The following is a 16,995-nucleotide window of genomic DNA, read 5'->3' as shown; positions in this document are numbered from 1 at the left end:
CACTGTTCTTCTTGCAAATAAACAACAGTATCATTAGGACATGTTTCAAAATCATTCCCAACTGTGATTATGTTAAATTTACAGATTTAGGGTAAAGTGACATCTTTATATTAATATTTCTATCTATACTATAATGAAAACTTAGCCCAGCCTCTCCATTACCATTACTGATATTATGTATTCCATTTCCTTATCTAATTTCATGACCTAATACTTCCAAAATAATGTTAAACACTAATGAACAGTCATCTTTGATCTCTAACTTCAATGGGCATGAAGTATGTCCAGTATGTCACAGTAAGCTTGATGCTGTTAGTTTGAAATATGTTTATAAGATATCTGTATTATGTTATTATTTATTTAAATCTTATCATAAAAGTAACATTCAATTATTTTTAGTTCATTTTATTTTCAAAGAAAATGAAAATGTCAGCAACGTTTTTTTTTTTTTTGTCTGCAACATTTTATCTAATACCCTTGAAACAGTCATCAAATACCACAAGGTTCACTATTCCTTTTACCTAATACAAATTATAACTGTGTATGATATATTGAGGCATTCTGGTATTCCAGGAATAAACTCCTTTTGATTGGAGTCTTATCATTTTATCATAATGCTCACTCTATCTGCTAATATTTTATTTATAATACATATAACTGAATTCATAAGCAAAACTAGCTTTGGGATTTAATTTGTTTTGAAACCTTCATCAGTTTTTAGTACCTAGTGGTCACACCACGGGGGAAAAACCTCAAAACACTATACTTCCTATAAGTTTCAGGTTTAACTTTTTTACCTACATTTCAACTTACACAACTAACATTTCTTGAGTACCCACTATGTATTTGTTAGACACAAGCAAAATAAAGGTTTTTATAAAACATTTATCTTTGGTGGGATGCCTGAATGGTTCAGTCAGTTAAGTGTCTGACTGGATTTTGGCTCAGGTCATGATCTCAAGGCCCCGAGATTAAGCCCCACATCAGGCTCCATGCTTAAGGTTCTCTCTGCCACTTCACCTATCCTCAACCCCCCAAACTCACACACTCTCCTCCCAAAAAAAATAAATAAAATCTTTTTAAAAATTTATCTTTGATGTAAAAGATTAAGTGAATGAGGTAGAAGCATACATGTAAATATAAATACATTATAATATGTTTGGTTCATCTACATATATGTATAGAGCTGCACAAGGAAAACTTTACAGAAGAACTGAAATTTGATCTAAGTCTTGAAGGTAAATAGAAACAGAAAAGAAAACAAGAATGCTAAACATTTTTATTTTTTCTTTTTCTTTTTTTTTTTTTTCTTTTTTTTTGACATTTGGTTCCAGGGGTACCTGGGAGGCTCAGCCAGTTAAGTATCTGATTCTTGATTTTGCTCAGGTCATAAACTCAGGGTTGTGAGATCAAGCCCTGCTTAGGGCCTCGTGCTCAATAGGGAGTCTGCTTCTTTCCCTCTCTCTACTTCTCATTCTGCCTCCCCCACTCATGCTCTCTTTCTCTAAAATAAGTAAATAAATCTTTAAGAAAAAGAATAACATTTGTTTCTGAAGCAGTCATTTCCACTTGCTCTTAAATAATTTTAATTCACATGACTGTTTCTCCTATAAAATGATGCTATTACTAATGGCAACTGGAATTGTGTGTTGGTATGACTGACAAGGCCTATATTTCTTTCTACATTACATACATAAGCGGGACTTAATATTTGTAGAGCTTGTTATTTGAAAATTGGTCTTAAATTCATTTTTCCTTCCCACTAGTTTTTCAAATTCATCATATCTGATTGTTCTCTGCCAGAATACTAATGTAGCTTTTTACAATCCTTAACTATTCACCACCTATTAACTCCAAAACTCAAAATTAAATACAATAAAAAAGAATGTGATCTCGCCACTTATGACAACATGGTTAGACCTTGAGGGTATTATGCTAAGTGAGATAAAGTGAGACAAATGCCATATGATCTTACTTATCTGTGGAATCTAAAAAACAAAATAAATGAAAAAGCAAAAAGCAGAAACAGTCCTGTAAATATAGACAACAAATTGATGGTTGCAAGAGGGGAGATGGGTCAGGGGGATAGGCAAAATGGGTAAAAGGGAGTGGAAGATACAGGCTTCCAGTTATGAAATGAATAAATCACAAGGATAAAAGATACAGCATAGGAAGTATAGTCAATAGTATTGTAATAGCATTGTACATTGACAAATGGTAGCTACACTCGTTGGTGAGCATAGCTCATTATATATAGAACTATCAAATCATCAATATTGTACGCTTGAAAATAGCATGACATTGTATGTCAACTCTACTTCAGTTTAAAATTTTAAATAAATAATGGTGCCTGATGGCTCAGTCAGTGAAGCCTCCAACTCTTGGTTTCAGCTTACATTATGATCTCAGGGTCATAAGATCGGGCCCCACATGAAGCTTGTACTCCGTGCAGAGCCTGCTTCAGATTCTCACTCCCTCTCCCTCTGCCCATCCTGCTCATGTGCTCTCTCAAATAAATAATCTTTTTTTTAAGATTTTATTTATTTACTCATGAGAGACATAGAGAAAGAGCAGAGACATAGGCAGAGAGAGAGGCAGGCTCCCTGTGGGGAGCCTGATAAAGGACTCAATCCTGGTATCCTGGGATCACGCCCTGAGCCAAAAGCAGATGCTCAACACTGACCTACCCAGATGTCCCTAAATAAATAAATCTTTAAAGAAAAGAAAAGAAATAAAATAAAAATTTAAATAAAATAAATAATATAATAAAATTTTAAATAAATAAATGGGCATATCTCAAGATATTCAGAACAGAAGCACTATAAACATAATATTCAAAATTCACAATACTGACATAGATTTCATATTGCATGCTAAGATTATTACAACTTCTCTAACAGTGTTCTATGGCCAGGCCATAAAGTAAAGTAAACACATTCTATGCTGCTGGGAAGATAAACTGATCCAATCACTCTGGAAGTTAAGATTATTCCGTTTCAAAATGTACACACACTTTAAGCAAATTCATTTCTAGGAATTTATCCTAAACACAAAATTTAATGTACAGAGATGAATGACATTCAGTGACATACAGTTTTATAATACTAAAAATATAATATGGTCTAAATTTTCAACATTAAAAGGTATTCAAATAAATATAATGGAACTTTATAAATTCATCTGAAATTATAAAATTCCACATGTACCTGACAAAAGAAAGGTGGTCAAAACAAATTATTAAGAAAAGTGGGTGACATTGCATTATGCATACATGCACTAATATAGTAGCCACTAGCTGCATGTAGATAATTTAAAATTGATTAATTATATTTAAATAGAATTTAAAATTCAGTTCCTCAGTCATAGCCACATTTCAAGGGCTCAATAGGCACATGTGACTAGTGGCTACCATAATGAACAAACAGATACAAAACATTTTCATCATCACAGAAAGTAATATCAGATAATACTAATGGATAGCATTCTATCTTTTTAAGATTTACTTATTCATTTGAGAGAGAGAGAGAGCACAAGCAAGCACATGCAAGGTGGGATGGGGTAGAAAGAGAGAATCCCAAGCAGACTCCCCACCAAGCGCACAATCCTGAGATCATGACCTGAGCCAAAAACAAGAGTCAGATGCTTGGGGCACCTGGGTGGCTCAGTGGTTGAGCATCTGCCTTTGGCTCAGCGAGTGATCCCGAGGCTCTTGGATCGAATCCTGCATCAGGCTGCATGCAGGGAGCCTGCTTCTCCCTCTGCCTGTGTCTCTGCCTCTTTCTGTGTATCTCTCATGAATAAATAAATAAAATCTTAAAAAAAAAAAAAAAAAAGACAGTCAACCTTCTGAGCCACCCAGGCGCCCCTAGTATTCTATCTTTCTAAAGAAAAGAAAGATAGAATGTATACATAATAAAAATGATCACTTATACATATATAGTATATATATTGCACATATGTATATTATGCATTATAAGTATGAACATATACATACAACATACAATTATATACATTGTATATATATGTATATATATGCATGTGTGTATATGTATATATACACACACAATAGTTATCACTAGGTAATGATACCTGGGGTTTTTATTTTTCCCTAATCTATTTTCTAATTTTACTACAATAACCTACAGTGATTTTACTGTGTAACAAAATCATGTTTTTAAAAAATTCAGAATTTCCCCTTTATCAAAACTAAAATGTCCTCACTGTTAATAAATATTTCAGATTTTTTAAAAAATATTTTATTTATTTATTCATGAGAGACACAGACTGAGAGAGAGGCAGAGACACAGGCAGAGGGAGAAGCAGGCTCCATGCAGGGAGCCCGATGTGGGACCTGATCCCGGGACTCCAGGATCACACCCTGGACCCAAGGCAGGCACTAAACAGCTGAGCCACCTAGGGATCCCCGAAACATTCCAGACTTTTTACAAAAGGAAAAGTTATAGAACTTCAAAATTAGAAATATCCTCTTAAAGTTGCTATTTTGCTATTCTGGGAATATTCCATTTTTTTAACTCTTTCCTCATATTTCATTTAGTCTGGTACTAACACGTTCTGAGATTTTTTTTCCTTACCCAAATGGTTGAAGTCTCTGATCACACATAGAGAATTATAGCTGTCAACTTTTTAATGCAAGATGAATTTTTCATTTTTAATTTCTTAAAATCAATCATTATCTAAAAAAGTGAAAAATTATCAACAGTCACAGTGGTCAGCTAAAGTCTGAGTTTCCTCTACAAAAAGCAAATGCAGTGTGTCTCTATATCATTCTTTCTCACTGTGCCTCCGTGGCAGCAAATGATTTTTACTATATATCTTTAATAGCAAAACAAGTCTCCATGGAAACCACAGGGCAAACATCCATTACTACTGTCAAGGACTATACAAGCACACCTAAACTGAGGTAACCACTTACTTTCTCGTAGAAATATTCTAAAATTGGGCAGCCCCGGTGGTGCAGCGGTTCGGCGCCGCCTGCAGCCCGGGGCGTGATCCTGGATACCCTGGATCAAGTCCCATGTCGGGCTCTCTGCATGGAGCCTGCTTCTCCCTCTGCCTGTGTCTCTGCCTCTCATACTCTCTCTGTGTCTCTATAAATAAATAAATAAAATCTTAAAAAAAAAAAAAGAAATATTCTAAAATTAAATAATAGATACTCTGATTCTGGTTTTGTTCATAAAATTCTGGTTTTATGAACACATCAAGAAGTGAGTAACAACGAACATTCTGTGCCCCTCTCGCAACAAAGTGAGTATACAGAAACCAAATGGGGGCTGGTGGAGACCCAGAAAGTTAGTAAGCCAGTATATATACCAGTCAATGCCATTTCGTGCAAGAGAGCAAATCAGAATAGAAATCAGTGAAGCACTTAAATACCAAAGAAGAAATTCTCTCCACTAACTCAGTAGAACATATAAATTTATCTAAGCCAAGATGCTGACTAATCAGTGGGAAAAAAAGACAATCAGTAAGTCTTAACACCAAAAACTCAGTCACTCACCTCTCTCAACATACTGTTCTCTTTTTCCTTCTGCTCTAAAAGGCTCTCTAGGTGGTGCACGTGCATCTCTGCCTCTGCCAGTCGTCTTGTTCTCTCGTGGTCTTCTTCAGTAGCCTTAGCAGAAAGCCCTTTGCTCTGCAACATCTCCAGAAGTTTCTTGATGGATTCATCCCGAGCATTTAGGGTTTGCTTCTGAGTCTCAATACGCAGCTCCATTTCCTCCAAAGTCTTTCGAAGGAGGAACAGCTCTTTAGCCTGCCGCTCGTGCTCAGCATGTAGCCTCTGAAAGTTCTCCTCAGTCAGTTCTGTCACACAAGGTTCACCAGTCCTACTGCTACTATCTTGCTGAAAGAGCTGGTTCAAGTCCCTCTGGATCCGCAATTCATCCTGGAGAGCCTGGATTGTCATTTGCATGTGCTAGAACCAAGACAAAAGAGAAAAACCCAAATCAGCTTTCCATCTCAAGTAGAAAAAAAAGAAGCAGATTGGGAAAGCCACAAAGTAGCTACCACAGCTCTCAGAAACCTGAATAAATTAGGATTCACATTATTCTGTTTTACACTGTCTTAAAAAATGATTGAGATAATCTATAAAATCTCAGTTACTTAACATGTGTTTACTCCCAACAGGAAATAAGATAAGTATGGCAGCTCCTCCTTTTGCATAAGCCATGACAAAATATATTATTCCAAATCAATAGAATGTATTACATAGAATTAAAGGGGAGGGGAGGAAAGAAGAAGAGGAAATCTACAGGAATACAAATACATCATATAAAAGTTTAATCGAAATGGGTGTCTGGATGGCTCAACTGACCATCCAACTCAGGTCATGGAACTCAGGGTTGTGAGATCCACTTAAGATAACCCACTCAGCAAGGAGTCTGCTTGAAATTCTCTCTCTCTCTCCCTCTCCCTCTGTCTCATGTTTGTGTATGCTTTGTCTCAAATTTTTTTAAAACGTTTCATCAGGGATCCCTGGGTGGCTCAACGGTTTGGCGCCTGCCTTTGACCCAGGGTGTGATCCTGGAGACCCAGGTTCAAGTCCCACATTGGGCTCCCTGCATGGAGCCTGCTTCTCCCTCTGCCTGTGTCTCTGCCTCTCTCTCTCTCTCTGTCTCTCATGAATAAATAAATAAAATCTTAAAAATAAATGAACAAATAATAAAAAAATTAAAAGTTTAAAAAAAGTTTCATCAAAAAATACAAAGGATATCAAAACACAAAATGACTTTTAAGGACTTAAATTCACACATTAAATAATTCTAATGTTTAATGAGTAGTATCTACATGCCAAATTGTGCCAAGCACTTTTTGTGTGTTAATTCATTTAATCTTCATGACACATGTACTATTATTTTGATTTTATGGATGATGACACTAGTCTTACAGAGATTTAAGTAACTTGCCCAAGATCACACAGTAAATGATGGAGCTGTCACTGAAACCAAAGCTATTCTCCCAGCCCAACTGAAACTAGTACTACCCAGAGAAAATAACTTCAAGCTTTCAAAAGGTGCGGGGAGGGGAAGAGGACAGACTACAGAATTTTTTTTTTTCTGAGCTTTTCATACAAAGATAATGATATAGATGAACAATTACATGAAGATGTTAATGCAGATAAACTACAAAATGTCTGGGAGGGCATATCTTTAGCCTGTACTCCCCAATGAAGGTATATGAACCTTTAATCTGAATGGAAAACTGCAGCACATTATACAAGGATTCTAAAAGTGTATCACAAGAATCATATTTTTAAAAATGAAGAAGCAACAACAAAATCACTCCTTGTATTGAAGGTATTTAAGGACTGGCAGTGTGCCACAGTGGAAAAAACACTAACCTACAATCAGAAGACATGAGTTTTAGTGCCAGCTCTCACACTAACTGCTATGCAATGTTAGACGCAATGCCACTTTCTGCATTTCAGATTTCCTCATATTTAAAAGTAAATAAGGATTTAAACACCTGCACCATCTTTTCAGAGTTAATAATATTGTGGAAATCTTTGTAGTTTATATTTTAAAACACATATTGAAAAAATTTGGCAGACTGCAAAATAGCAGGGTAGTAAACATCTCAAATTATCTGGCAAGGGTACAAAGGTGTACATACAAAGATACTCATTCTTGTTTATCATAGTGACAAAATTAGATAAAACCTAAACAGATATTAATAGATGATGAGTAAATGAGAAATGCCCACATAGTTTAATACTATGCAACCGTAAAAAAAATAAAATAAAATAACAATGCAGATTTATATTTACTGCTTGAAAACTATGGTCATAATATATTAAGTGTAAAAAAGCAGACTTCACAATATCAAGTTTAGGATGATCTCAATTCTAATTTTTAAAAGAGTATATATACATGCAGAGAAAAGTGTAAAAGAATATAAACAATTAGCAATAACTATCTCTGGGTATGGATAGCTCTTACATTTCTCTTCATACTTTTCTATACTAACTAACCATGTAATCCTTTTATAATTTAAAGAAAAAAACCTTTTTACCAAAAAATAAAAGAAACAGACCTCAGAGATGTCTGCTTTGGTGCAGAACACCATGTTCAATTTACTATCACTTACATTAAAAGGGAGGAATATTTACTATTTACTATAAATAAAAAATGACTTATAAGAAATAAAAATATTTCTGAAAAGATACACAAGAAATAATTTTTTAAAAAATGTAAAACTGGGGACGCCTGGGTGGCTCAGTGGTTGAGCGTCCGCCTTTGGCTCAAGTCATGATCCTGGGATCTGGGACCGAGTCCCGAATCAGGCTCCCCACAGGGAGACTGCTTCTCCCTCTGCCTGTATTCTGGTCTCTCTCTCTCTCTCTCTCTCTCTCTGTCTCTCAGGAGTAAATAAAATCTTTCTTTTTTTAAAAGATTTTATTTATTTATTCCTGACAGACACGGGGGGCGGGGGCAGAGACACAAGGTAGAGGGAGGAACAGGCTCCATGTGGGGAGCCTGATGTGGGACTCGATCCTGATCCCAGGTCTCCAGGATCAGGCCCTGGGCTGAAGGCGGCACTCAACCACTGAGCCACCCGGGTTGCCAATAAAATCTTTAAAAAACAACAAAAAAAGCAAAACTAGAGGGCCGGTGGGTGACTCGGTTGGGCATCTAACTCTTTTTTTTGGGGGGGGGGGGGCATCTAACTCTTACTTTCAGTTTGGGTCATGATCTCAGGATAATGAGATCGAGCCCTGCAATTAGCTCTATGTTGGGTGTGGAGCCTGCCTGGGATTCTCTCTCTTCCTCTCCCTCTGCCCTTCCCTATCTAACTCTCTAATAAAAAAACAAATTTTTTTTTAAAAAAAAGTAAAACTAGAGTAGTTGAGAGACAACTTGTAAAAACACTTTACTAGAAATTTATTCTATTCCTTTGTAAATTCAGTTAATTTTTTTTAACTGTAATATAATTGACATTAAAATTTTTTTAGTAACAGCTTTACTGAAATACAATTCACATACCATAGAGTTCACCTGTTTTAAGTGTACAATTCAGTGGTTTTCAACATAGTGAAAGTTCTACATCAAACACTACTGATTCTAGAACACTTCCATCACCCCTTAGAGAAATCCTATGCAATTAGCAATCGCTTCCCATCTTCTCTCCTCCCAACCTTCCTCTTGAATTTGAACTAAACAGAAGTACTACCCACTCAAAAATTAAATTTAAAAAATGTCTATAATATATTTCAAACTTAAAAAAGAGTGAAATTCTAATATGCTACAACACGGAGGAAACTTGATCGTGCTAAATAAATCAGCCACAAAAGACAAATATTATATGATTCCACTTACATGAGGTATCTAGAGTAGTCAAATTTATAGATGCAGAAAGTAGAAGAGAGGCTGCCAGGACCTGGAAAAAGTGGGGGTTGGGGATGGGTAGTCACTGTTTAACAGATATGAAGATTCATGTTCTACAGGATGAAATGAGTTCTAGAGATGGATGGTGGTAATGTTTGCACAACAACATATGTACTTTATGCCACTGACTATACATCTGAAAAATAGTTAAGATGGTAAATGTAAGATGTATTTTACAACAATTAAAAAATGAGGAAAAAATTAGGCCTGCCATAAAATTCCAATGTATAGATATTGAATAATTTATTTATGACTACTGATAAATATTTAGGTCGGTTTTCACTATTAGAACAGGTACCTTCATGTGTATCTTTGTACATGTATCCCAATTTTTCCTGGGGATAAATTCTCAAAGGCAGAACTGCTAAATTGGAGGATATGCAATTATAATTTTGATATATATTACAAATTATCTCTAAAAGTGTCTGTATACACTTAAACTTACACCAAATGACACCTGGGAATGCCCATTTCCCACACATTTGAAAATTCTGGGTACTTCTTTTACTGGTATTTCTTGAATTATAAGCATGGTTGACTATCCACATATTTACCAGCACCTTATATTCCTTCCCTTGTGACTCATCTGTTCTTGTTCTTTGCCCATTTTGTTATTTTTCTAAGTGGATTAAATAACTGTTGCCTGCTGTGTATGTTACAAATATATTGCCAAGTCTGTCATTTTTCTTTTAACAAAGTTTATGCTGACTATTACAGATTTTTTTTTTAAGTGCAAATATATCAGCTGTTTCTTTCATCATTCCTGGTTTTTCTATTATGTTTAGGAAATAGTGAATTTTCAACTCTGGTAATCTTCAAACTTTTGAAAAGCTTTCTTTCTTACCAAGAATAAACTTATAATAAAATTATCATTGGATGCCTGGGTGGCTCAGCGGTTTGGCGCCTGCCTTCAGCCCAGGGCATAATCCTGGAGCACCAAGATCGAGTCCCACATTGGGCTCCCTGCATGGAGCCTGCTTCTCCCTCTGCCTGTGTCTCTACCTCCTCTCTCTCTGTCTCTCATGAATAAATAAATAAAATCTTTAAGAAAACAAAATAAAATTGTCAGATACTTTCATTCAGGAACTAGATTTTTTAAATGCATTTAACTGTCAGAATCTGTAAAGATTCTTAACAGTTGTTAAGAGCTCAAAATCCAGGGATCCCTGGGTGGCTCAGCGGTTTAGCGCCTGCCTTTGGCCCAGGGCGTGATCCTGGAGTCCCGGGATCGAGTCCCGCGTCAGGCTCCCGGCATGAAGCCTGCTTCTCCCTCTGCCTGTGTCTCTCTCTCTCTCTCTCTCTCTCTGTCTATCATAAATAAATAAATAAATCTTTAGGCGAAAAAAAAAGAGCTCAAAATCCTTAATAAAAAGATATGCAAAGTGTTAATAATTATCTGAGGACTATGATCAATCCTAGTTTCCTTCTTTACTTCTGGAAGTCAAAAAACCCAGATAAAGTCTGAGTAAATTTATCCCAATGGAAATTATCCGAAGTCAAAGTCAACAATGAACCTGATTTCTAGGTACAACTGTTCTTCCTTTCCTTCCTTTCCTTCCTCCTTCCTCCTTTCAAGTCAGGAGAAACAGATGCTGACTACAGATAACAGCCTCACATATACTTCAGCACTTATGGTTAAATTTACTGTGGCAATTATCATTTTGGAGAATAAATACAGCTACTACTTCTTCACCTCTGCTTGCACCCATTGTACTATGAAACAAACAAAACGATGGTCTAACTGGTAGCCTACAAAGCTACACAGCAATTTTCTCCACTGAAATAGGAATCAACATCCCTACTTTAGACTACATTCAAACTAGCTTTACTTTATAAAAAATTCTTGCCAACTCCCTTGGGAGAAGAAAGAAGCAGCGGGCTAGAAGCCAGGCTACTCCTTCTCCAGCATAATCATACAGATGATAAAATGAGTAAACCTGCACATCTCAGACATTTATAATGATTAACCAAAAACAGATATATTGAATTTAGTGGAAAGATCTTGGTTGTAAGACATTAGCAGAATTTCTATTTGAGAATTCTGCTAATGACACTCTCCAAAACAATCTCACACTTCTCACATTCCAAATGCTAGACCAACACTTACCATTTTCACTCTGACATTCAGTTGATCTGGAAAGACTGGTAAAGTAACTGCTTAAAATTTACTCCAAGGATTGTGCTATAATTATGCCACGCTATATCTCAATGAAATGAGAGGATACTGTGAACAACAGTAATGAAAATTCTTTTTTTAAAAAGATTTTATTTATTCATGAGAGAGGCAGAGACACAGGCAGAGGGAGAAGGTTCCCCGCAGGGAGCCTGATGCAGAACTCGATCCCAGGATCACGACCTCAGCCAAAGGCAGACACTCAACCACTGAGCCACTCAGATGCCCCTAGTAATGAAAATTCTTAAATCTCTGACAGGGACTATGTCTTTTATTAGAAAAAATACATCTATATGCAAAAACTACAAAGAGATCACAACCCTTCATACAATATATTTTAGATAAATATCAAAAACTCCCATGAGGCAGAACTTCCCAAATATAATCTTCAGTTTCTTGGAACAACAGAACACTTTAGTACAGTTTATCCTGATTTCTAAAATGACAGAACTTTGTAGTCTAGAGCTATTTTTACTTAGAAAAAAAATACAGTAGTCCCCCCACTTTTCCACAAGGAATATGTTCCAAGACCCTCAGTGGATGCCTAAAACTATGGATAGTACCAAATCCTATATACCCTATGTTTTTTTCCAATAATACATACCCATGTTAAAATTTAATTTACAAATTAGGCATAGTAAGAGATTAACAAAAAAAACTACAATAAAATATGCTGTAATAAAAGTTATGTGACTGTGATCTCTCTCGCTCTCAAAACACTTCATTGTACTGTATTCAACCTTTTGGTGATGATGTGAGATGATAAAATGCCTATGTGACAACCTAAAGTAAGGTAAATGACTCAGGCACTGTGAGGTAGTGTTAGGCTATTAAGTGACCTTCCAACAGTAAGTTAGAAGGAAAAAGAGGTCTGCTTCTGGACTGCCAGTGAGCACCAGTAACTGAAACCACAGAAAGCAAAACCATATAAAGGGGGTACCACTGTATTATGGGTACAAGAACATGGTCATCATTACAAACAATACATCATGGAGAACTCTATGCACTATTTGTCAAGATGACCAGTTAGAAAAAGTGCCAGTATTGCACCATATTATGTTAAATTAAGAACATTTTTTTCTGAATCATGTAAATGTATACATTAAGTAACTTTACCCATGTAAGATGCAAAACAGCTTATGATTACTCTTACTGAAGTCATCTGAGTAAAGCTTACAGCTTCCTTAGGCTATATGAAGTTCTACTCTGTACCATCACATTACTATCCAAAATACATAACACAATCCTAACAAAAAATGTTAACTATATACCCTAGATTTATTCGTGTTGTGTCTGTTATTTTTTTTTTAAGTAATCTCTACACCCAATGTGGCATTTGAACACACAATCCTGAGATCAAGAGTCACATGCTCCACTGACTGAGCCAGGCAAGCACCCCTAGATTTATTCATGTTTGATCCAAAGCAAAGCATATTCAGATAATCAAGAGTCAACAAGAATCTTTCATACTTTTAGTTCTATACAAAGCACATAGAGTTCTTGTCCAAAAATAAAGCTTAGAAATTGATAAAACACAATAGTTACACAGACACACTCACTCACTGGCACTACCCTGTTACAAATTTTAAATTAAGAACAATATGCAGGATGCTTGAGTGGTTCAGTGGTTGAACGTCTTCCATCAGCTCAGGGCATGCTTCCGGGATCCTGGGATGGAGTCTCATATCCGGCTCCCCCACAGGGAACCTGCTTCTCCCTCTGCCTGTGTCTCTGCCTCTCTCTGTGTGTCTCTTATGAATAAATAAATAAAATCTTAAAAAAAAATTAAGAACAATATGCAACATGGTTCTGTCAGCTCTGTAATGTTTGCTTGACCTTATTATGAGAGGTATGAATTCACATAGCTTCTTTCCTGGCAAGTTGGCCTACAATAAACCATGTACACTTGAGAGGATGTGGATAAACAACAATTTATTACTGTGGATTTGTTCCTTGGTAATTGTTTTGTGTATCTTCCCATAAATATGGTAATCTGTTTATATCCTTTTGTATATGACAGACACTAAATTGGGTAGAAAAATAAATGGACAGTTTTTCTGAACAGGACTACTGATTTAAAAAAAAAAAACAATATTCAGGAGAGAAGTGGAACACATACATGTAAAGCACTCATTCTACATGCAATATATTCAAATGAAATTTGGAACCTATTAGAGAGGACTATGAATAGATTCATGAATCTTTAATATGAAAAGATAGTATTCTAATTTCTATCATTTTAGAAGGAAGTTGGTGAGTAATTTAATCAGTCTGAATCTCAGACACTGAGACAGTGGGAGAGTCTCTAAGGTAATTCATTTTTTCTAATCATCAACTTACTATTCTTTCAGTTGATGATAAGGATTTATTTTCTGTGTAGCAAATATTAAACCAAAACCAAGTTCTCAGGCTAACACCAGCAAAAGATACACTACAATGCAAGAAACAACCACATAGAATTCAAATGGATATATTAAAATTGTTTAACCTTCTTACCCACTTACTTTGAGCTGATTCTCCTCTAAAAAAAAAGACAGTCAAGAAAATGAACGGGCAATTATACTAAAAGTCTAGCAGCTACTCTTTGCTACTGAATCCAGGAAATATTAGAACATCTATCTTTACCCTAGTACAACCTAGACTGGAAGTTAAAGAATAAGTGAAAATGCTATCAAAACAGAGAAATCCTAAGGTCAAAATATAGTTGACCCTTGAATGAACAACATGGGTTTGAACAGCCTGGGTCCACTTATACATGGATTATTTTCAATGAACAGAACAGTACTATAAATATAAACACATTTTCTCTTCTTCATGATTTCCTTAATAATATTTTCTCTTCTCTTCCTTGCTTTAAGAACACGGTGTATAAAACATACAACATACAAAAAATATGTAATTGACTTTTTATTTATCAGTACAGCTTCTAGTCAACAGAAGGCTATTAATAGTTAATTCTGGTGGGAGTCCAAAGTTATATGCAGATTTTCAACTATACAGGGAACTGTGCTCCTAACCCCCACATTCCTCAAGGGTCAACTGTACATTTTATATCTTATGGCCCCAATAATTCAAGTAACAATAAATCGTTTTTAGTACAAGTCCTAGAAATTCCAAATAACCTTAAGTTACGTAAATTGCCATACTATTTATTATCTAGCCCTTCATCTCTATTTACGTGTAGTCTCTTCTGCCGTTTCCCTCTTTCACTCCCAGTTAAATCCTACCTGTCCTTTCATTCTTAGCTCAGGCATTATTCTATCCTCTAGAAATCCTGTTCTGACTTGCCAAACTGAACGACAGAAAAGGGTAAGAAGGAATTGGTAAAGGAAGTACAGAAAGGGTAGTACCCCAAACCAGAAATTATAACAGTAAAAATGTCATGCTAAGCAATATCGGGACTGGAGAGATTCATTTCATTATAAATAACATCCAAATAATTTTTTTTTAAAAATCTCAAAAGTAAAATTGACCAACAAAGGGATCCTATAACAAACACTTCCATAAATGTTTAACTTGAGAACACGCAGCAGTTAATCCAATGACAGAACTACAAGAGACCAAAAAGATACTGTTCATTCCAGCAGCATTTCAAGTATCAAATTCACTTCTTTATTCATTCTCTACAACACAACCCAAAAGTTGCAAACACCTGCAAAAAAGGTAAATGAGGTTAACAAACTCCTCAAATTTAGTCACTGAAATACTGGTATGTGAATCAAAAAGAAAGAAAAAAAGAACAAAGAGTCAGGTGATATCTATCAGCTATGAAAGTGATAACAGCTAATCCTGGCAATGCTGCTTTGGGGAGTAGATTTTGCTGAATGAATGAAGCGACCAGCTTGGTGATCTGAAGGGAGTCCCTGCTGACATTCAGCTGCAGCACACAACATAAAGCTGACAGGGCTGATGTCTGTGTCCCACAGAGCTATGTCAACACTGAAGTCACTATGTACCCACAGCTGATCAGAAACTATAGAATTTCTCTCTCCCCCCCCCCACCTTCTTTTCTAGAGAAAGAAAAGCAGCAAGGAAGACTGATACTGAGTACGGAGATCACGACTTTAGTCTTACAGAAAAACATTCATGTACATTGCTATTGCTTAAGATGCTATCACATACACCATCACCAAAAAATTTTAAATTGAGAGGAAGCTCAAAAATTATTTACATAATTAATAATTAATTCTCTCTGGAGAAAACAACATAAAACATATACAAAGAACATCAGTAAACCAGAATAAACCAACCAAAATCATTCACATCTTATTTCAATACTTAGATTTTTACTAAACGTGCTTCCCTACAAAAATCAAACTATTAAGCAAATCAGAATGAAACTGACTACACTAGGCAGCACTCTACTACAGAAATACTAAAAACAAGTGTAATCAGATGAGAAGATGAAAGGTATCAGAATTAGAAAAAATGAACAGTCATTATACAAAACTATACGATGAAAACAGAAAAAAATACAAGATACCAGTATCATTAAGAGTTCAGCAACCTGGTAAATGTAAGATTAACATGTAAAATTTAACTGCATTTCTCTACACAAGAACAAATCTTTCAAAAGTGTAATTAAAAAGAGAAAGAGAAACTTGATAAGAACAAAAGGCATCTGGGAATAAAAATACGAACAATAACAACTGTATAAAAATACAAAGCTTTTATAGATAAAATCATAAATCTTTACTGAAAAGTAACTGAGATATATTTACTGCTCACGATCTTTTAATATTCTCCATGGCAATCATCAAATAAGGTATGACTAAGATTCTTACACGTGCTTCTGTAAAAATAGAATAAAACAGGATAAAAAAATCTTTAAAAATTAATGAAAACTTTTTGAAAAATGACGAAAGAAATGAATTGGGTAGTAAACAGCATAAAAATTGCTTCATGATTTAGCAGCACTGTGACGTACAAATAAGAACACCAGATAGATCTTCATGGGGTATTTAAAGGGAAATAAATTTGTTTTCCTGACTCCCATCAATTCTATCATATAAACCCCAAAACATACATTTGTTACCATTATTTTCAAACAAGTATTTAACTCCTGTATCCATATTTGCAGAAAGTTTACTTACGACATATTTTCAATTCAAATACTTAGGCCTATATTTACAAAATCTTTCATCATCACATCGACTGCATACATTTAGCTAAAAGATATTTAGACACTATGTTAGAAAGCACACTTGATAAAATTAAAACCTGACACATTGGACTTAATCAAAATTACAATTTTATCAAAATTTTTATCAAAGTGACCATTATAAAAATAAACTGGCAAGCCACATACTGGGAGAAATACCAACTGTCAAAGGACTCATACCCTGAATATATAAACAACTCCTATAACACAAATAAAAACACACAGGCTAATGCCTTAAAAATAATGAGTGAACGTGG

At 35.3% G+C, this 16,995-nt stretch overlaps 1 protein-coding gene across 18 annotated transcripts in view; it reads right to left on the bottom strand.

The window, feature by feature from the left end:
* ERC1 (ELKS/RAB6-interacting/CAST family member 1) overlaps positions 1-16,995 on the bottom strand; it is a 539,401-nt gene that overhangs the window by 441,290 nt on the left and 81,116 nt on the right. For all 18 annotated transcript variants that reach the window (XM_049102528.1, XM_049102532.1, XM_049102526.1 and 15 more), the window contains exon 3: positions 5,519-5,935. In XM_049102528.1, the coding sequence (XP_048958485.1) occupies positions 5,519-5,935 (417 nt within the window). The remainder of the gene's footprint in view (positions 1-5,518; positions 5,936-16,995) is intronic.

This window comes from Canis lupus, chromosome 27 (assembly GCF_003254725.2).
Source record: "Canis lupus dingo isolate Sandy chromosome 27, ASM325472v2, whole genome shotgun sequence".
NCBI classification, from domain to species: domain Eukaryota; kingdom Metazoa; phylum Chordata; class Mammalia; order Carnivora; family Canidae; genus Canis; species Canis lupus.
Note: the sequence above shows the minus strand (reverse complement) of the source record. Positions and strands in the feature narration are given on the sequence as shown.